Source organism: Tetrao urogallus, assembly GCF_951394365.1.
Source record: "Tetrao urogallus genome assembly, chromosome: 6".
Lineage (NCBI taxonomy): Eukaryota > Metazoa > Chordata > Aves > Galliformes > Phasianidae > Tetrao > Tetrao urogallus.
The window spans coordinates 48,276,144-48,298,587 of record NC_136819.1 but is presented as its reverse complement, the minus strand read 5'-3'; the positions used below and the strand labels follow the sequence as shown (position 1 = coordinate 48,298,587).

At 45.3% G+C, this 22,444-nt stretch overlaps 1 protein-coding gene across 1 annotated transcript in view; it reads left to right on the top strand.

The window, feature by feature from the left end:
- The window catches only part of CCDC85C (coiled-coil domain containing 85C), a gene marked incomplete at both ends in the record, with an annotated part of 96,790 nt that overhangs the window by 72,556 nt on the left and 1,790 nt on the right, over positions 1–22,444 (top strand). The window contains 3 exons of the mRNA XM_079536768.1: positions 4,384–4,488; positions 16,786–16,881; positions 22,286–22,384. Coding sequence (XP_079392894.1) covers positions 4,384–4,488; positions 16,786–16,881; positions 22,286–22,384 — 300 coding nt within the window. The remainder of the gene's footprint in view (positions 1–4,383; positions 4,489–16,785; positions 16,882–22,285; positions 22,385–22,444) is intronic.

Sequence of the window (22,444 nt, the reverse complement as noted above, 5' to 3'; positions counted from 1 at the left end):
TTTCTTTGTTGTATTCTTTTCTCATTGACGTGTGTAGGTAAAATTCTTCCCCTGCCAGGAGGGGCATATTTAGGGGCATATTTAGGGGCATATTTAGGGGCATCACTGTCTTAGCAGGGCTGACAAAGATTTCAGGCTTTGGTCCAACGGCAGTATATTTTGAGGTCAGTTCAAGTTCTGCCTAACTGAAAAATATAGCAATAAATGTCACATCCTTATTTCCAAATGATAAAGAGCTATTGTGTCTGGAGGACTGCTGTGGAGCTGTCGGTGGTGTGCTGTCAGGGTGGTATGCAGGCTTCTTCCTATGCTCATCAGCTGGTAAGGGGAGGCAGCAATGTGCAGTGGCATCAGGTTAGACCTAGGGGAGATGTTGCACTTCTGTACAGCTCTGAGATGTTTCTCTATTTCTTTTCCATTTCCTCTTTTTTTTATTTATTTTTTTTATTTTTTATTTTTTATTTATTTATTTAAACATTTGAATGAAACAAGTGTTTGACAAAAACAAAAAAAAAATCTCAGTAAAAGAGCAAGAGGTACTCCAGAGTCACCAGTGCCTGGTTGTTGGAATTTGCAGGGATAAGGGCATTCTGGGATGCACAAGTTGTAAATTTGAATGGGTTAAGACTGACTGTGTGCCTCATATCTCCTCCTGCAGTTTCCATTTCTTTTAGTGTCCCTCACCTCCCACTGCACTGCAGGCTAGAAAACATGCCCCCCAGAAGTTCCATCAGATCAGCGCTCTCCTATGGAGAGTTTTAGTACCAATGAAAATTATTTTGGTGATAAATTTCTCTGGAACAGGCTGCCCAGGGAGGTGGTGGAGTCACCAACCCTGGAAGTGTTCAAGAAATATTTAGATGTAGTACTGAGGGATGTGGTTTAATGGGAAATGTTGGTGATAGGTGGATGATCAAACTGGATGATCTTAGAGGTCTTTTCCAAACTTGGTGATTCTATGAAACAGGAAGTGATTTTTACCTGAAAGGCAATTTATTATGGGCACGTTGCACATTAATTGAGATAATCTCCAGCAATGATGATAAACGGGGATGATCGGTGATTGTACTTTTAATGCTGTTCTGACTGGAAAAGCAATTTGGGCTCCACTTAGATCTCAGTAATGAAAACTGGGTAAAGTAATAAGAGATTTCATTTTGTGAATGAATTGACAATGCAAATACCAGGATTTTTAATTTAGGCTTAAGTGGAGTAATGGCTACTCATTCTGATGCATCATTAGTCATATTGCTTTTTAATAAGGGTTTCACTTTCTTTTTCTGGTTAGCTCCACACTGATAGCCAAGTCCAATGAATGTATAAATGTTTGAGAGGTCTGATAAATATGCATCACTACGCTATTTTAATTTAAAAAGAAGAAAAAGCAATTTTCCTTCTAAGGCCAAAAAAAAAAAAAAGCTTTTGCTTTTAGTTCAAGAAAAATAAATAGTGCAGAACTGTGACTGTTAAGTTGTTGAAAAACATCTCAATGCAATTTGAAACACATTCTAAAAAGTGCAGAAGTAAAACTGCGTTGAGCAGAGTGCTCCTGAAAGGGACTGGCTGTCCTGCTGACAGCAATAGGAAAAGTAGGAAACCATACTGACAACAGGAGGAAAAAATGGTTCTTTGGTCATCTCCAATACAGATGAATAATGGAAAGCGATGATTTTTCTAGCCCTACTGAATTCACCCTACGCCCCATTCCTCTTCTGAGTATTTCTCTGTCCAGCCTTTTTGTTTCTTAAGATTTCTTTTCTATTCTTTGTTTGCTCCTCTTTTTTTTTTTTCTTTTTTCCTTTCTACTCTTTAATTAAGGGCTCATTTTGATGTTCATTGAACTTAGCAGGGATCTTTCCATCAAACTGAGTGCGTTAGATCAGATTCATCAGCATTAGTCACTGAAACAACCTAACAATAGTTTTGTCACACACAAATTCACTGTCATAAATGGGATTTGTTTAAAAAAAAGCAATTGAACTAATCCATTAGAAACACTTGTTTGAGCAGAGTTTTGACTGTATCTGTGTATTTACCAACACAATTTGAATCAATTTAAGCCAAATTGAAATTAAAGCATACTTCTGCTTACAGACAGGAGTACAGGTCAGTTAAATCAGTTTAAACTAGCATGATTTTAACCAAAGTGGTGGTGTGTGTTGACCAGAACTAGATCTGGTGTCCTTGCTTCCTTTGCTGGCATTTTGACTTCCTATGGGGATGACCTGTTGTGTGTTGAAACACATGCTAGATCTAATATAGACTAACCCCTTGAGATTTTGGGGCAAGAGGACAAGTTCCTGGGAGACAGAAGCAAATGAACGCCTCATCTCTTTTGCATGCCTGTTTCCACACTCCTGTTTCCCACAAGCACATGGCATGCTGCGTGTCTCATGCAGTTTGCAGAAATCTGAAGCAACGGGAATGAATTTGAGAGTCTAAATACCAATGAGGCAGAGCATGGAGCTGAGGTTTGCAGTGTGTGGCCTTGTGGTCTCCAGTACATGGCTGTATCCTCACATTTTCTCTGTGTTGGTTTCTGCTGCCTTTCCTGTGCCTGTGTGAGAGCCTGTTCATTCCAGAGACTGGGAAGGGTGTGAGAGGGGCGCACTGAAGGAGCAGGCAGCAGAGACCTCTCTTGGGGTTGCTGCTCCTGGTGCCATAAGGAGTGAAGAAGTGGCTGCATGGACAGTGGAAGCAGAACCAGCTGGGTTACGATCCTTTCAGTGTCACCACCAGGAAACTCTTAGGTGTGACACATCTGAGACATTACCAAGAAAACAAGGGTCTGCTCACCATCTTTCTTTCTAGCCTTCTACCCTTCCTTTGAAAGTATTTACCGTGGTGAAGAGAACTCACTTTTGTTCTGGTGTTCTTGTGTACAGAAGGAGTTGGCTTCTTCTGCACATTTTTTTGTTTTTGTTTTTTGTTTTGGGCTCTGTCGTGAAATGCAAACAAATTGTAGGCCTTGTAAATCCAAGGAATCCTAGACATCCCCTAAGCTAAAATCATGCCTCTATGTGAAATACAGCAGTTCCTAGTATGTCAAGTGATGGAGGGCTAGCATCCATTTCTCATGATGACTTTCTTGAGAACTGTCCTCCTCACAGCTTGTAAAATGAAAGAAATGGGATGTGTGGGTCAGAATGCTTGTGGAGAAAAAAAGACATTTTGAGAGAAAACAAAAGCTGAACTAGCACTAAGCAGACCATCTGGCTACAAGAAAAGGTTTCTGACACCAATAGAAAATGATGTACCCACTCTGAATGCATTGATTCTTCTCTGTACAATGGGAGCAAGAAACACAAAGACAAACTTTCCGTATTTCTGAGATCTGTATACAGCCACGGTCCCTAAAGCCTTGGTTATGGTCAGGCCTTTGGGGTTACTGAGGGTTTTCTTATATACAGTTGAGCTGATTTATGAGACTTGCTGTTAAATTTTATTGCACCAGTGGTTTTTCTTTGGTTCTTTTGAAGTGGAAAACATCATTTCTCCAGCAGATGCAAGTCAGAAGTCTTAATGGAACGTAAAAATCTGAAAGGTCATGCTTTTATGGCTTTAAAATGAGGGATAGTGCATTGCTTTACGCTCTTAAAAAAATGTAAAGTTAATGAGGATATTTATTGTTAATAAAAAGATATAATCTTCTCCCAGGTCCTTGATTTTGGCTACTTGTATGTTGATGATGTATGGGCGTGCTTAAAGGAGAAACTCCTCTTGTTTGAAGACCATCCCATTTCAGAACAACTGAGTGAGAGAACAGATAACATGAGGCAGATATTATTGTCCTGATGTTATTCAGCACTCCCCAACACCTGATGCTTCTTTTTGAGCGCAGACAGTTGATTGCATCTATCTGCATGGTTTGTTGAGTCATGCTGACTACCTTTATTTACATGGCTCCACTTAAGTCTTGTGGTTGCAAGCTAATTTATAACCAAATAAGAAACTGTTGCTTTCACACCCCTTTTGCAGGCTTAAATGAGTTACAATAGCACTGTTTACAAACTCTCATTGCTCTCCACCTGTGGGAGACTGGAATAGCTGATGTTGCTTTAAAAAGATCCAGAAAATATCTCCTGGTGGATTTACGTCTTTGAAGGTGGTTCTAACTACCTAACAGCTTAGGTAAAATTAAAATGCCTTCTCACTCTGTCGTTTAGTGGCGTAGACTTTGAGAGTTTCACCTCCAGCTGCTTGCAAATGCTTCTCTAGGTGTGGGCACGGGAACAGCTTGTATCATAATGGTCAGTTGAGCTGTTGTTGCAGGGAGAAGTTATGGGAACAGCTGGTGATTGTGGGAAGAGGTAATCCAGAAGAAAGGAGATAACTTTCATTCTTGCTAATACAGCCTGTCCCATTTTCTTTTTGTCTTTGCAGCAGTCCAGCACTGGGGATTTGAGGACTCTGAGGAAAGGGTTGTCCCCATACCACTCTGAGTCACAGCTGTCCTCACTGCCACAGTATCAAGATGCCCTGCAAAACGTAAGAGCCCTTTCTTTGTCTGTGTGTGTAAGAGCCAGAGCTTTCCTGGGGGGTGGGTATGACCTGCACGCAAGGATTCAGGGAGCAGCTCTCTCTGAAAGCTGGCCCTGGAGCCAGATAAAAGGTGCAGCTGTTGGGAGGATGGAGAGCCCCTGGAAATATTGAACTTACCTCTTAAAGTTTTGACTGATTAATTTTCCTGCTCAGATTTTTTGGCTGACGGTTACTGTTGTGCATGTTTTTAAGCAAGGGTGAGTCTTGTTACACCTGCCTCTCCTTCTTCATAAATATTCTTTATGTGCACTGTTAAGAAGCTCCTCTTAGGTGACATAAAAATTGTTTTGCCAATGCATAGTCAGGATTGCTTTAGTGATGAAGTTCTCAGGACTTTTGTTTCAGGTTTTTCTGTAGCACAAATGAGGTTTTATGTTTCCCAAGATTTGCCTGCGTTGCTTCTTCTCAGATGACAGAGGAATCTTGGTTAGAGGCATAGAAGGCTCTTGCAAGAGATAAATGCTGTGCTGCTGTGTCAGGGCTTCTCCCTGCTGCCCTGCAGTGCACAGATGACCATTGTCCAGATGTTTGCCCCGGTGCCTGAGACACCACCTGTGTTGCTGACAGTTGTATTTTGGCTGCCCACTAGGGTAAAAGTCATTAAGTCATTCTGTATATCAGCATTCCTCTTACAGCTGTAAACAAGAAGGGGGGAGGAAATAATAATTTAGGGAAGACTTCTTAAGTAAAACTCCATTCAGTGTGAGAACCCAGAATGAATGAAGAACCTTCATGTAAAAAAAATAAATAAAATGCAAACAAGACAAAACCATGTAAACGAAGTGGGAGTTTGACTATCGTCTTTTCTTTTTTCCCCATGTAGCAGTCAGGGAACTTTACAAAGAGATCACAGTTGTTTTGTCCCGGTGGCTGTGTAGGTACTGCCATTCATCACTGCTCACTAGAGCCCAGTGCTTCCCTCTGCTTTCCTCCATGACGTGGGAGGAAGTGTCAACTCCTGTCAATGTCTGTAGGAAGGGCCAGGTGCTGTGTGACACCTTCACCCATCTTTGGGGACAGATGATCAAACAGCTCTGAATCCATGTTGTCTGGAATACTATGTAGCCATTTTTAACTTTTATTCCTACCGAAATCCTTTGGCTTTGGGTCTTGATATAGAATCATGGAATTGTTTGAGTTGGAAGGGACCCTAAAAGGTAATCTAGTCCAACTCTCCTGCAGTGAACAGGGATGCCTACCACTCAGTCAGGTGCTTGGAGCCCTGTCCAGCCTGACCTTGAGTGTCTCCAAGGACAAAGCATCTACCATCTCTTTAGGCAACCTGTTCCAGTACCTCACCAGCCTTATAAAAACTTTTTCCTTACATCCAGTCTAAATCTCTCCTCTTTTAGTTTGAATCCATTTCCCCTTGTACTGCATGTGTTTCCTTTGTGGCTCAACCGTATGGATGCACAGCACTTTAAATGAGCTATTGCACTCTGATCTGATGTGCTGTAGGAAACTGCTCCATAGGAGTCTCAGATTGGTGGCTGGAGAGCACAGAGGTTTTCTGGAGTTTTAATAGTACCCAGCAGGAGTTAGCAATGTGAAGTTCTGTTTGTTGACATTGTTTAAGGAGCCTGCATTGCATGTTCGTATGGACCCACCTGTGGTTAGTGAGAGGTAACTGGCATTACCTATCAGTGCAGCTATGGATCAGGACTGGGATCCTCCCATGACCATGTGTAGCTTCTTTCATCTCTCCGCACCTCCTTTTTTCCCTTAAAGGGTCTGGGTGGGAAATGACCCACTCTGTAACATGATTTTCAGGCATTTCTTTATCACTAAGCTCAATAGTGCTAAGTGCTCCAGGATCCTCCAGAGATCCATACTAAAAGGCAGTGTTTAATTTTTGGAACGCTATGGCATTGCTGGAGAGTTCATCTAATAATTGCTGGCTACATTTCTGACTAGGGAGAATGAATGAGGGGGAAAGGAAATTCCCCATCCACATGAGGCTGTTATTTTGTTACTGCTAATCACATTTCAGCAGCTCATTTGCTGAGGGACAGAGTCTCAGTTTCTAGTTTCTGGAGCATTCAATATCTCTGTAGAAAAGCTGAGGATGAATGCTGGGGCATGGCTCAGAATTGCATCCTTTCTCTGATCCTTTTGCTGTCTGCCTCCTCTGGGGTGTTGCAGCAGCCTGTGCAAATGTGCAGCCCCTGAACTGGTTCATATTCCTGCCCGCTGCCCTGTGGCCATGCCAGGCACATGTTGGTGCTCAGGGATGTGAGGGCAACCTGAAGGCTACTCATGCTCCTGTGGGTAGAGGTCTTCACGTTGGTAAGCTCATATATCAGCTGCCTGGAGGAGCCACGAATCCACATTGACATGAACCACCAGTAAGGGTGAACCAGCTTGTTGTTGGCAATTGGAACTAGCTTAGCTGGTTGAGATTTAAAATGTACTAGCACTGATAATTTGATTTTAACAAGACTCCTTCCTTGAGTGGAAATAACTGTAGATTTTTGTAATGGAAATGTTATGTTTACTGAGCTAGGGATGCCGGAATGGCCTGTGCTGATAATGAGAGAGACAACTGGCAGCAAACAACTGAGTAAACAGTGAAGGATGTGTGGTTTGCATCAGGACCAGGAGGTCTGCGCTGTGATAAGGCCACAGCACAGATGGCTCATCCTTAGAATTGTTCCCTGATAAGGGAAGGATGGCAGCAAGGTTACACCATGGAGGTGCCATTGTGCTTCCTTTTGTTCTAAAGGGGTGGCTTAGATAAGGTACCCAAAATGAGGGAAAGAATACAACAGGCAGCAGCTTCCTAGGATTTATGAGGGTGAGTAAGCAAGACTGAGATAAAGATCAGCCCATAACAACCATTCACTTGTGAAGCTTGTAAAATATCTGTCCAAAAAACCAGTTCTCTGCCATCAGTGGGGAGGAATGCCAGAGCTGTCATTAAGACAGCTGGTGTCCCTTGTCCTCTGTGTCGCACAGTGACCCTGAGCACGCACCTCTTGGTGAGTGAATGTGAGTTTGTAGTAGTGTGCTGCTCATGGCATTTGTCTCCAGTGACTGTTTCTTTCAAAGAACAAAACCCAGATCTGAGACTGAGCTCAGGCTGCGCAGCAGCTTTCTGTTCACCTCAGCTCCTGCTGCCTGTTGGACTAATTCCCTTAATTTCCACCACACTGTCACTACCAGCCACGTTTGTGCTTTGCAAAGATGCTTCTGAGGTGAGTATTCCATTTACCATATGGCACGTACATTGAGATAAAAACAAACCCAAATATTGATGGTGTGGAGGTGTAAGGAGAAGCCGTTGGATGAGGTGGAAGTGGATGACAAAGGCTCTTTGGCTGATGTGTTGCTGCCTGCTGCGCCTGTGGTACATGGCTTAGTGGGCATGGTGGCATGGTGATGATGTGTTGATGGTTGGACTAGATGATCTTAGAAGTATGTCTAACCTTAATGATTCTATGATTCTGTTATTTGGTAGAGGCAGCGGGAGATACACAGTAGCTAAACTGGGCCCCTTCTGACAGCCCTGTATTCTTCTAGCTGGAACAGTGATGATCCTGTTGGGTCAGAGGAACAACAAGAACATGACTCAGTCTCTCTCCTCCACTCCCTGCAGAGAAAATAGAACATTTATCCTGCAACAGCCTTCAGTCAGTGGAGATCAGGGGCAATGCAGCTGTGGCCCAAGCCTGGTGCTGGTGGAGGCCACCCAAAGCAGGGCTGCTTGTACCCCCTGGAGCCTGTGTGGGAGTAAATCCATTCATCTCTGGGAGCAAAACCAGACTGGCTCCTTACAGCTGACTTTGCTTTTAAAAGAAGACTGAGACAGCCAAAGATGACAGTTCCTGTCGTGTGAGGGCTGGGGTCTGGGAGCAGCACCCAGAGGAACCCTATGGTCCTCATGGCTCCCACTGATGTGTGCTGGGCACATCCTGCTGGGGCCATTGTTTGCCTTTCTGTGGCCAGACTGCCTTTGTAGACAGGGGAAACAAAGGCAGAGGGCAACTTCTTCCTGCTGCCTGCGCCAGTACAGGGGAGCAGACAAAGGCAGAGATTCACGGTAGCCGTTCTGCCACTGCAACAGCAGTGATGAAAGGGAAAATGAAATGAAAGGTTTGTGGGGAGAGTGGCAGACTTTGCAGCCTGAGGAGGGCTATTGTGAAACTTCAGAGCGTATAGTGAGAGACTGAGGACAAGCCAGTGCATTTTTAAAGGCCCTTCATCAACTGCTATTCTGGTGCACCTGAGCAGCGTGTGGCTTTTTCCCTACAGTAGCCAACCAGCATAACGTTAGACAATGTCAAAGTTTGGGGGTTTGATGAGGAAAAGAGGCACTAGCAGTCTGTATTCGGCATCCACTGTTACAGGTAACCACACAAGATGGGAAAAATTCATGTTTTGATGATCTGCTGTAGATCAGCACATTCATTACTGCATCTGTTAGTATGGAGCCAGCAGTGGGTCTGAGATAAATACTGTGGTCTGTAGACCCTCACTTTCCCCAGACTTCAGAGAGAACTGCTTCACCAGCAGTGGCAGAGCAGCCACATGAGGTGCAGCCCTGGTGGGGTGCTACACAGCCATGGGGGACAAGAGGCATCTGATCTGTGCTGTCCTCTGCCCACCTGAACCTTTTCAGCAGGGCCACCCCAAACCAGGTGTGCTTCAGAACTGGGAATGTCTTCATATTATTCAGTGTTTACGTCTGCGATGGAATGGGCTTCATGTTTTTTTACTAAAATAGCTAGCACCTCTCCAAATACTCATGCTAATAGTGCCCCTGTGAGTCAGCTGCAGTTAGTGCACTTTGTCCATGGGTACAGCAGGACTACTTCTGTCTGTAGTGTTTTTGTTTGTTTGTATAGGTAGTTACAGGCTGAAACCACTTGGAATCTGACTTGTCAGTAATAGATACCTGGCTGGGGGAGCAGCTGAAACTGGCAGTGAGGCTTTCTGGTGTCATGCACTGCTTGCAGCTCTGCAGCAAACCTGTTGCAAACCCAAAGGGCAGCAACTCAGTTCTTTTTCTGCAACTGGAGGAAGTTGTCCCAGCAGCTTGGATGCACTGAAGAGTTTCGCAGGGCTGGAGCTGTGCTCCCACCATTAGCATTTCCTTTCCAGCTTGTAGATGAGACCCACTTGCAAACAATGTCCTGACTTTGTTTATGGGACTCTGGCAGTCCCTGGAAGCCTTCCTTCCCTTGCATGCCCCAGCACAGCCCATGCAGTGTGGGATGTCTCCTGGGGAGAACAGCTCTTATGTTGTTTAGTGTCCTCGATGTTCTGCTCAGAAATCAGTGGAACAGTGAAGTTGTTTCTCTGTTAATCAAAAGAGCATTGGGTAAGCATGTTGGGTTACCCAGGTGGATTCCTGTGAACCTGATGAGGTGGCTGAACTGGGCAGACAGAGCCCTGTGCTGTGTGGTGCCAAGGATTAATTCATGGTCTTGAATAACTGCATGACCAGATGCTCTCTATGATTAAAGGGAGCAAATGAAGTAATGCCAAAGGAGATTAGCCACTGCAGTAGCGTCCCTCTATGTGATCGGAAGGATGCTATGCAGAGCACTAGTGGCTCCTGCCCTCACGCCTGTGGCCTGGATGGTGCTGTGCTAGGGAGCTGGTGTCTTTCTGCACAGCATCCTGCTTGTTTCTTCTCATGTGACTGGCAGCAGGATGTCAAAATAGATCATTTGCCACCAGGTGCACTGGGCATTCAATGCATGTGGGTGCTCCTGGGCTGTGGACGGGGTATCCCATGCTCAGGTAACAGAGCAGGGGCTTTGAAGGAAAATGCCACTCTGGAGTGGAGTCATGCCTTGGAGCCATGAGGCAGGCTCACTCTGTTGGAGCTCTTAGCCCTTCTGCAGCATCACAGTGGCAGATGAAGGGATGTGAGGCCCCAGAGCATCACGTGCCCAGGGCTGGAGCTGGCTGTGAAGACTTCCCATATTTTGCCAGGCTCTGCCTGCTGCTTCTGACATGCCTGTGGGCACATTGCTACGTTGCCTTGTCCCTCAACAGCTCCCAATTTACAGAGCAGTGTCGACACCTTGATTTATGTACAACACCTGGATGGTGATGAGTGCTGAAGAAGGGCCCAAGCTTAATTTAAACCTGGTTAAGTAGGCTGCAAACAAAACCACTGTGAGATAAATCTTTGTGCCTGGGAATTTTATTGTGAGTTATCTGGCAGTGCCTGCCTATAATGTAATTCTCCTTGTTCTGTCTCAGCAATAAAAACTTCTGATATGATTCCATTTAGCTGTAATGTTGTCTGAGATATGCCATTAGAACACTGTGGCGCGTGTAATCAAATTTGAACCCTAAATGTCTGCTTGTTTTTTTGAAATCATAGACAAAAATTAATAGAAAGCAAGAAGAAGATGTGAGGTTCAGAAGCATTAGTGTTTGCTTGCATGCCACACTTTGCTCTGAAGCATTCTCCGTGTCTGGGCTGTGACTGCTGGTGAAGCAAAATCAGCATGCTGTTTTCCTCTGGGTTTTAAAATTTAGCTCCCTTTTCACAGTCTTTCTGCAGAGCAGGAATAGCTCTCTTGGAGCTGAGGTAGGAAAGGATGTCATTAAAACATAGAATGTCATTGAGGAGAAGGAGATTGAAAACTGATGTCAGGACCAAGGTCTTGTGCTTTTTCCAATCTCTGGAGGAATCAAGAAGAAATTGTTTATTGCAATTTCGCTGTTCCTTTTTGAGATTTCTAACCGACAACCCATAAAAGAACAGACACCTGTCATCACCAGTTAGGCTCTTTTCTTCTTGGATTCCAGAGAATCTATTATAAGAAATGTACGTATTTTAAGCCTTATTTTGCCTCTGTGGAGGTGTGTCATTACTAGGAGTTCCCAGTGTGCGCTTTTATAGTCTTATTAATTTTGTTCCTCCAAACACGTAGGAATGGAGTATCGACCACAGTGCTTTTCAGCATCTGAGCTGGACCACATCCCATGCAACTACACAAGCCAGCAAGGACTCATTAGGCAGCTTGGTCTTAGGCACCAGCAGTGCCATCATGGCTCGATATGCAGCAGCAGATGTTTTCAGCAGCGGCATTTAAGGTCTCAACTCTTCATTTTTTGGTGTCTGATTAAAAAGGATCTTTAGCATTATTTGTTGCCTTTGAATTTTCTTTCTCACACCAGTACTGTTACTTCACTGATCCTCTTTGGGTTCTGGACAGGGGCAGTACTTTGGGGCTGCTTTTATTCAGTTTGTTTTCTTTGCTTTTGTAGATTTGAGTCTGCCACCAGATCATGCACAATTTGTTGCAAGTAGAGAAAGAGAGGATTTATGTCATGTGCAAAGCATACTCCCTCAAGGGTCCTCTGACACAGGAGGCTGCAGAGTTCCTTTTCTCTTTTCTTAGCCTAGACAGCTGAACTGTGCATCTCCTTCCAGGCGTCAAGCTTGAATCATAAGCCCTGCAGGCAGGGCTCCAGTGAAAATTTTCTGAGGGAGTCTGAAACAGAATTGGGCTTTTTTAGTGATTTGGACACATACAGCATAAAGCTGTAATGTAATGAGCTCTGGCAAGTAAATTGGTCCCATCACAGATGCCAGCAAATGTCTTGTGCTGGTCTGCTTGAAATGGAGGAGTAGGTGAGGGCTAAAAGGGAGATGCGTTCAGTGATGCTTCAGTATTGCTCTATATGTAGGGGTGGCAGAGGAGGAGCTCTCGTCATGGTTTTCCAATTGGAAGGAGGCTGGATTCTTGGGTACTCAGAATGTTTCTCCCATGAGGTGGGTGGGAAAGCCTCTCCAGGAGTCTTGTATGACCCTGCAGTCCCAACAGCAGGGACAAGGTTGTATTCAGATAGGTCACAAGCAGTTTGACAGCCTCTCTTTCCCTGGGATTGGCAATGAGTCCTTTTGCTTGTGAAGACTTGGAGAAGGGCCTCTAGTTCTTAGGAGGAGCAGTGGCCAACAAACACTGTGCTTAGCAAAGATATTTTCTCCAAGGAACTCTATGATGCAACCACTCTTGAGGTTGGCATTCTCTCTTCTGGGCAGCCCTTTTGTTTTGTTTAGTTTTGATAACATTAACTGTGGCTTTGGTCGAAGCAGAAGAGACATGCAATGTAATTCTACTCAGGTGACCGTTGGAAGCCATAGTGTAGATGTAATTTTCTTTCTATGTTACAAGTTGCTTGTATAACTGGTGAGTTAGATGAGCTAGCTTCTAGTCTTGTCGCTGTTGCCGTAAGCCTGGAGCAACCCCAAAGCCAGAGAGAATAAGAAACTTTGCCTTTTGAAATGAAACAGCTTCTTGTTAGTTGGTTCAACTTCTAGAGAAGTAAACTAGAAAAACAGTCAAGATCATATTTGTCAATAGCTTCATTGTGAGTGCATGGCATTTTCATTACTTCTGAGTTCATTTAGCACCATTATTTTACAAAATTGTGTGACATGTTGGCCACATGATGGAAGATGGAAAGTGTACTGTCCCTGAACTACTGAATGCTGTAAAAACCTAGCAAGTGGAAAGGCTGTCTAAGACTGGGAGTGCATGTCTAACAGGACCGGACAGAGAGAAGAAGTTTAGAGTGTTGCATACCCCCAAGCCCTCAGTATTACTTTTTGCCTATATGGACAATTCTTGCTTCTTAGGATGTAACCAGATTAACCTTGCTATTATTGCCCCTCAGGATGCTGAGTCAGTTGTGTTCCCATGGCTTTGATAATGTCAGCTTTAAGGAAGAGGAAGGGCATAGATTTCTGCAGTGATGGAAGTGCTCAGAGTAGCTGAAGTGGAGTGCAACCATGTTGATTCTTACTTGCATTTTCCAAATGTGTCTGTTTTAGACATGAGGAATCTCTTCCATCAGTGATTTCAGCTACTGCCTTAATGCTTACTTCCTGAGTCTTCCTCCTCCATCCTGCCCTCCTGCCCTCCTTCCAGTCTCCTATCTCTGGTTCTCCCTCCCTTGCATTACATCTCAACTGCTTTCCTGTTGGGTAAAATGCACATCCTCCTTTTTCTTCCTGTTCCCTCCCTCCTCTCCCACTGCTGGCAGTTTTTCAGTTCAGCAACCTTGACCGTATCTCCAATTCCTTCCATTTCCTCCCCTCCAGCTAACACTATTGGTGAACTCTGCTCGTTTTCTTCTCCTCCATCCTCCAAAGGCTGGCCATACATCCTGCCGGGTATGTTGTCATTTCTTTCCTTGCTTACCACAGCTCCTTTCTTTTCTGGCCTCCTTCGTGTTTGTCCCAGTGCAGGAAGCTGATAGGAATTTGGCTAAAACTTTTTTGTGAACCACACTGAAATAAGTGGGAGTTGAGCACCTAAACACCTTTATAATGACTCTTATGTCTGGAAAGAGCCTTCTGTGAGGGTATGACTACACAACAAAACTTCAGTGTAATGATAAATGTTCAGGTATCTGTAGTGGTGTGGAGTATTTCCTGGCAGCTTGTGGGTATTTTTACCCAGTGCATCTTACAGCTGCAGAGGGCAGAGATATTGGTGAGGTCCTTGTTCACTCCTCTCCATTTTTTGTATGTGTGTTTGGCTTTTGATAGAAATGGACTCTCATTTCAGCAGTGGGAATGCTGCAAGCCTGTGTCATGTTTTTTCTCTGAACTCTCTCGTGCAAGTCTCTGTCATTGCATGCAGCAGTTTGGATGTCCGCTTTTGTTTACAGGCTTTTCTTCTGGCTTCCAACCTAAAGATGAAGAATCACGCCTGCTTTACAAATAATGTTATCTTGTACTGAGACTCCAGCAGCAAGGATTGGGCATTCCTCCATTGTTGCATTAATCTTTAAGATTAATTTTCTCTTCTTCAGTCAAATTCTCTGCTTGCATTCAGGTGGAGTTCAGCTGATTGCATTTGCCAAATTTCAGCCACTCCAATCCAAAGGGCACCGACCCATTGAGCATTTTTGTGTGATCCAATCTATCCAACACATTACTGTGCTTGCAGGATTGCTTTTATCGTGTCAGTATAGTAATCAACGAAGTATGATCAAACTCTTTAGAAAAAAGCATTTCTCTCTAATCATTCTGGTTTCATTAGTATTCTGTAATAATTTTGAGGGTGATGATCATGGAGATGCTTTGTAGCTCATTAGTGGCTTCGTTTCTGTGAGGAGAAGCTGCTGCTGCCTGTCATACAGGGGACCTTGTGTTCTGCTCTGGTTTTGTCACAAAAATGTATTTGCAGTGTTGTTAGATGCTCTATCCAGATGAATTTCTTTTACTTTTTCTGATTACTTTCAACTCAGAACAAATTCTGGTTGTTGCACCAATTGGTATTTCCTGTGTTGCTTCTAAAGGGGGCTGTGGAGAAAGATCTTTATCAAGTATGGTTCATGGCCACAAACTCCCAAATTTTCTGCTTTCAGTTGTTGTGATCTTGGTTGTTAATGGGAGGAAGACAGCTTTCACTCTGAGGTCAGAGGAGTTATGCAAGTATCAGTGCCTGTGACCTCTGTGGGAGGCTGACTCTGCATTTACCAGCTCTGAGAGAAATATGCAGCTTTAAGGCACAGCTGTAACCTGGCTGGACTCTGCCCCTGGTGCTCTCCCCCCAGGCTCTGCCTTTTCTGTGTAACTTTTGGGGCTTGCCAGATGCTGAGAATGTGTCCCCAGGTGGCCACAGAGCTGCAGTGAGCTGTGTCCCTGTGCCAGCAAGCATCTGCCCTGGGAGTGTCCCGTGGTTGCCATGCTTCATCAGTCTGTGAAATCTCCTTGGAGGGTTACTGAGGAGTTACTAAGTCTGATTTTCCCTTTTCTGAGATGCCTGCCTCTCAGAAGGAAGGTGTTGTGTCACCAGCAGCTCAGTTCATGAAGGTCAGTTGGGTAAGTGGCTGTTGGTTTATGTGGGCTAAGCACAGACCAGTTGCTTAGGCTTGAAAGGCTCCATGCTCTTCCTGCTGTTCTTGTCCGTGGCCTAATGGACTGGTCCATCGTTTTCCTAGTGCAAACTGTTTGGAAGCGTGAGATGTGACAAACTGCCCCTCCTTGGGTCCTCCTTTCTGGCATGGCTCGCTTGCTGGCCTTGGCTTGGAAGGCGAAGCGGTGATGTGAAGTGTAAAACACACAGTGTGGAAAAGATGATAATGGAGTGCCTCACATATTGCATGCAAAAGCATTCCTGCCGTGGTGCTACATACTGCTCTGCCATCCTAATTTGCTTTCACAGGCTTCAGTATAATCATTCTTTGTATTTCCTAAGGGATCTGAAGACTAAATATGAGTTTGGTCAATGGTTTCATTGTTGATTTCTTCCAGTGCTATAAAGCAAGTACAAAATATTAGCGACAGGCAGGGTGCATCTCATTCTCATTATGTTTCATACAATCCAAGATGGATGTCTTTATCAAAAGTGCTTACGAGGCTGTTTGAGCAGGAGAAATCTTTTGTAAAATGTTATTTTGGGATCTTTCCCAATGGGATCTTTCGTGCAAGAGAACTGGCCAGCTTTTTGGAAACAAATGCAGCCAACATTAGCTTTGGACATCTGCTTGTTTTAAGGTTGCCTTCACAATTTTCTCTGTAGCTGGAGATTGGTACTTGGTGTCTATGTGAAAGCATTGCCAAAAAAGCGATGATGTTCTGCCAACTGTTTCTTTCATGTGTACAGCTTCTTAGAAATGACCTCTTTGTGCTGAAGATCTTTGTGTTGCTCCCTTGGATGAGGACCATTTGATTGTATCTTTACGCAGAGTTATCTGAAATGAGCAAAACATGTTTTCCTGAACCAATTTAGGTTTAAACCCAAGTGATCTCCTGCCTGAGTATACATAGACTTAGTGGTGGCAGGCTTAAATGGCATTAGATAAAATCATATTGGGGGGCATAGTGGTATGTTCATCTTTGCAGGTGGTTGAAGAAGACTGAATTTTAGATGGCTGTACAGTCAATAGGTGTGCAAAGGTTAGGCTTAGTAAGATTGTTGTGATGGAAAGATAATAAAAATAAATGGAAATACTCACCAGTATCATAGGCTCACAGTAAGCTCCACAAGGAGTGATGTTCAGAGAGAGATCCCTTCTTGGTAGCAGTCAACACTTAAGTGGGGTCTAGGAGAGGTGGAGCCAGGCTCCATCCCTTCCTGGTAGCACAGGTGATTTGCCTTCATGTGCGCTCCCAGGGCTGACTCACTGCTTGCTTCAGGTGGTCAATCAGAGGTTCAGGCTGTGATCAACAGTTCCCATACAATGACTAATGGATATTTTCTTCCTCCTTGATAAAATAACCCAAAAGGAATTAAAACGTATCTTCTTTTCTTCTTTAAACAGGGACCAGCACGCATGACAGCTGATCTTGCTTCGTCTCCTGCAGCGGGATACGTCCCTGTTGGTCAGAAACCAGAGGCTGTTGTGCACGCCATGAAGGTAAGGATGCTTTAGTCTTCACACTGCTGTACACCATGCAGTGTAATGCAATGCAACTAACCCCAAACAGGCAGAACTCATGGGAACATGACAATTGGAAGTGGAAAGTTGGTGCTGAGGCATGCAATCAGTAGCCAGGATCTGTATCATGAGTTGTAATAATTGCTTCAAATACTTGGAGTACAGCAAGATCGCATGTGACTATGTGCGTTGGAGACCTTCAATGAAAGCTGCTACTGCTGGAGGTGTTAAGAGAAGGGTGTCAAGGATCATCAGGGTTTAAAAAATACCTTTAGTGCAGTTTTTACTGCTTCCCAGAGGAGGTCCAGGAATGTCTGTTCAATTGCCTCCATGTATATTTCCTGTGTTTTCTTAGTAAGTTCCTTCTTGCTTATATATCTGCTAAACCGATGCCTACCAGAACATTTCAGTCTCATACAGTACCTTCATTTCTGTCTGCTGTAGGGGTTATGGGACCAAATTTCCAAGTAAGGGCAAGAAACATAAATGGTTTTTAAGGTGTAGTTTGATAAGCTCACGGAAAGGATTATGAAGTTAATAAGGAAGATTCTTGGAAACTGGAAATTGATTCTGGTGCAATGTTGCATGTGAAGGGTTCAAAAGGAAGTTGGATGCCAGTTGTTTGCCCATATTATTGTTATTACTATTGCTCTGCTTTGGGGTTTTGTTGATCGCAAGGAAGGGCTGCAAGAAGTTCTCCTCTGAGATTTTGTGATTTGGCTGGTGGGGTACGTTTGTCAAAACCCTAGAAACTGCCTCAGCTGGGGACAGAAAGCAGGTGGCACAGCCATCACATCTCACAGGGCATAATGTGATGTGTTCTGCTCACACACCTGGGGTTAAAAATATTCTCAGATTTGAAGTGAGGAGGAAATTTTCCTCTAAGACAGTGGCAACAAGGAGAGAGGAGGTTTTTATTTTTCCTCCCTGAAGCCTATGTCCAAAAGATCAGCTGCACATTGAAGGGACTGAGGAAACTGGTTGTGGTCTCTACCTCTCCTCCCCCTACTTCATATGACACAATAAAATCGAGGCTGTTGGTCTCTGATCATGGATCTTAATCTGTGTGGAAGATAATGTGTTTTGGCCGCAACATGCTGCAGCAGATGGAGTTGGTCTTATTTGCACCCTGCAGAGCTGGGAACGTTTTCAGTGCCAGCCCTTGCATGTGGGAAATGGGATGCAGCTACCATAGCCTAGACCCTATCCCTGGTACAGCTCATGACCTTTGCATTTTGTCTATACAACATTGAATACTAGAGAAGCTCTCTTCAGTTGTGTGATGTTCTCTAGGCTTCTTCTTCTTTTTTTTTTTTTTTTTCCTGCAACTGAGTCGCTCTGTGGATGAAATGTTGTCTACAATTTAGTATAATAATTTAGTATAAGTTCTTCCTTGAGCATCTTTTGGAGTTTTCTTTATTTTTGCTTCTGAAATAGTTTTTGCTTATTTGCACCTGCTAAATACGGAGCAAGATGACAGGTTGGCACTCCTAACAGCTGTTTCAGCTAACAGGAATAAAAGGTACATATGCTACATCTCAGTATCTCACTGAACATCAAAGCACTTTTCTTAGGCATTGAGCAAACCTGCTAAAGACGTGGGGAGATGTGGAGGAGACAAATGTGAGAAAACAATGTTTAGCCTATAATTCACCTCCTCTGGGCTCTTTGCAGTGGGCACCGAGCCACCAAGCACACAATTCTTGTTCCCACCGATGCTGAGGGAGGCAGGATTTGGCCCTGCCAAAACCAGAGAAGAGGCCTAGTAGGATGTACAGACTTTTCACTTGCTGAAACAGAACTCTGCTCTGTGCCATGTTTCCCAGTGCTTCTCATGTGTTTCCCATGTTTCCCATGTGACCTATAGATCTATAAAATCAGCGAGGCTTGCATCATTAGGAAAGCATTCCTTAGTATCTGAGTCCTTCCTCTCAGAGAAATGCTGACCCAAACTTTCAGAGCCTCTTTCAGAGCCTTCCTGCAGTCATGCAGACTCTGGTGGGTTTTGTTTTTAAATATGCCGTGCACGGTCCTGTGAGGGCTGCACATTGAGGCAGAAGGGAGGGGGTGTGGTGGACTGGGTGACTCTGAGGTGACACCGTCTTGGTCACAGACATCAGTGCAGTCACAAAAGAGAACTAAATATACTTGAGGTGTTCCTCACAGTTTACAGTGACACAGAGGCAGCAAGATGAGCCAGAGTGCTCACTGGAAGCAAAGTGCAGCACGTCTGTAGCACGTTGATGAATATGTTGAAGAGGTTGTCTTCAGGAGGTGCTAGGAACCAGGGAGTGTTGCCTGTCTTTGGCCCATCCCCTGCACAGAAGTCACCTTCGACACCTCGCCTTCGACTGAGAGCAGCTCAGGAGATAATGTAGTGCTGAGGTGTCTGCAAAGGGCCGTGTGCTGAGGTGATGCTCAGTGAAGAGCAAAATTCTGGGGATGGTGTGAGCCTGGGGTACGCTTGTCTTTTTGCTGTGGGTTCCTGGGTTCAAACATGGCAGAAATCAAAGGAAGATATAATCAAATCCAGCCTTTGAATGGCAGCTGATGCTTTTAGCTGAGCCAGAGACAACCTATGTGAAGGCCCAGCTGCGGTGCCCAGCAGCGTAACCTGAGGAACATTGACCTGGGCCTTCCTAAGCAGCTGATGTGGCGCCAGGCAGGATTCAAAGATGGATCGGGCTGGGTCAGCACTCCTAGGCCTGTCCTTCAAGAGCAGGCTGTGCTCTTCGGAGTGCATTGCTTCCCAGCATGCCTCTCTGGAATAGGCATCTGAGTGTTAACCTCCCGGTCTGGGCTTTGCAAACCCAAGATGCTGACACGTCTTGACAAAACACCTGTCAGAAGCGGGCTTGTGTCTGTTGTGAGGGATGGTTTCCAGGGGAAATGAGACATTTCCACTGGATTGAACGGGCTGCACCACCCCTTCACACCTCACGGCCTGGGGAACGCAATTTTATTTTAAATGGAAGCCGTAGAAAAACAGTGTATTTTTGTCTCTGAGACTCCTCTGCCTGCAAGATTGATGGCTGGTGGCAGCGGGAGCTGGAGCTGATGTGATCTTCAACTGTGGTGAACCACGGCTGCCCTTGACACTTGCCCTGCAGACACGGGCAGTGCTGAGCTGCAGACAGCTTCGCAGCACGGCGTCGGGGCACGCTGACTCCAGAGGAGCGGGTTCGATGTGCTGGTCCAGCCGGATCAATAATTAATTCCCTCCTCTTTAGCAAAAAAAAAAAAATAGCTGCTCTCTCCGTCAGCACATACACACTTTTTACATCTCTTTCGCCCTTCCTCTCCCCTTAAAAAGGATGCGGCTGTTCCTGATTTGTGTAAAGGTGGGAACTGGGCCTGTTGGTTGAATGAGCTGGTGAATTTTGGAAGTAGGTTAAGGGCCTGAGGAGAATGACCTATTTTTGTATGTATCACAGTTGGAGTGCAGCAGGAGTGCTGTGCTGAACCAGACCAGGAGATAATCTGCTCTCGGATCCCATTCTGTAGAGCAGCCAGTGCTGGGCACCTCAGCAAGAAAACTGTCCTCACACCATGTCTGCAGGTCCCTGGGAGCTTCAGGAGTATTCCTGCATGCAGATTCACCTGCGGTAGAGCATGGTGTGTGGGGGTGTTTGATGGGGAGGAAGAGACCACGAGCTGTGTGATGATTTCAGGCTGTCCCCACCCACTGGGGTGGCTGCAGTGTAAGGTATGTAGGTCAGCGCAGACGCACCTGCGGAGCCCCTGCACTGCACCAGGCCTGGCTCGTGCAGCGCTGCCTGAGTGTGGGCAGGCTCCAGGCTGCCTGAGGGCTCTGGGCTGCCCCACAGGTGTATCTGTGGGTCAGTGTGCAGCTGCAGGCCAGGGCTGCCCATAGTACTTGCTTGCCAGCCAGCTTGAGTGATGTCTGCAGGGCCCACAGACATTGGCACTGGGCTGTGAGGCCCAGGATGTCGATGTTGGAGCCAGAACAAGGAAACCTGGTTCTCTGCAGGTCTGGGAGGTGCTAACAGCTGATGGAGATGGCAGGCCACAAAGCCTCCTCACGCACTCTGGCTGCTGTGACCTGTGCTTGCTTTTCAGTATGCAGGGAGCCATGACCCCATCTCCTTGCAAGCCTTGGGCTGTCTGGTCAGCCTGGCTGCCCTGCAGAGCCCAGTGAGTGCCTTCGAGGGCTCCCAGTGGAGCTGCAGTAGCAGGCAGCCCTGGTAGCTGCCTATCAGAAGCACTCTGAAAAATCTCAGATCCTCTCCCACACACTCTTTCATGCTGTTGCTGTGCTTTTGCAGCCACATTTCCTGTTTTTGCAGTGCTTTCCTCCTGATACTATTGTGGGAAAAGCCCCGTAATCACAAGCAGGATGGAAAGGAAAGCTGGTTCCTCACTCCTACAAAGCTGCTGGTGGCAGGGTGCTGTAGCACTTCCGTGCACAAAATACCTCTTTGGGCACATCCCTTGTTCATTTGTTGCTGATCAGTGCCAGCAGGTTTTATCCTGTTGCTGTGGTTGCAGTCCTGGGTGTGGGGACGTGGAGAGGATGCACTGTGGTTGCAGTCCTGTGTTGGGAAAGGCACCTTCAGAGGAGAGCAGTCAGCATACAGACCTGGGATGCTGCTTTCCCCTTGTTTCCATCCCCAGTTCATTCTGGCTGGATCTGGCTCGAAGAAGCAATGAATGAGAGCTGCACATTGCATCAGGATCTCAGGGCACCAAGTCTCAGTGATAACAGCCGGCTTCTGCACACTGTCACCATGGGTCTCTGAGGGGTTCCCTGGGGAAACTAAATGGGTTAAAAACAATTTTCAGCCAAAAGTGAGTGAAATTGACTCAGTGTGTTTAAGATCTAAAAGTTCATGGTTGGTTGGAGACACATCAGCTGAATGGTGTGCAGTGCTCTGTTATTCAGTGGCACAAACCTCTGCTTTCAGGTGGTTAAGCCGTTAGACCTAAGAACTGTGGGCTGACCACAGTTGCCCCACACCTGAGATAAATGGAAGGGAGTGAAGAAGCTCTGCTCCTGCAGAAGGGAGGAATGGAGAAGCATGCTTTGCTGGAGGCCGTGTGGTGCCTCGGGCTGTGGTGTCAGCCACATGAGGCAGGCAGCGGAACACAAGCAAACTGTCAGGGCGGAAAGGGAGAGAATGGGGATCCTCAGCATGGTTTCATTCTCATCTTTGAGTCTCAAGGCTTTATGAATTTTACTAATTTAAATATTCATGAGTGATGTTACTCTGGTTGCCCTGCTGGAGCAAGAGCTTGGACCAGATGACCTCCAGATGTACCTTCCTGCCTTAACCCTTCTGTGATTCTGACACGTTGCTGAGGACACTCAGCACTGTATTCATTATTTGTGGAGCACAACACTTTTGTAATATTTTTTTTCTAGGTCCTCGAGGTCCATGAAAATTTGGATAGGCAAATGCAGGACAACTATGAAGAAGACCTGAGTGAAAAGGAGAAGGCGATTGTTCGTGAAATGTGTAATGTAAGAATGCATCTCAGTAATTCTAGCACTGTCTTTTGTGTTCTTTTGTTGTAGGCATGG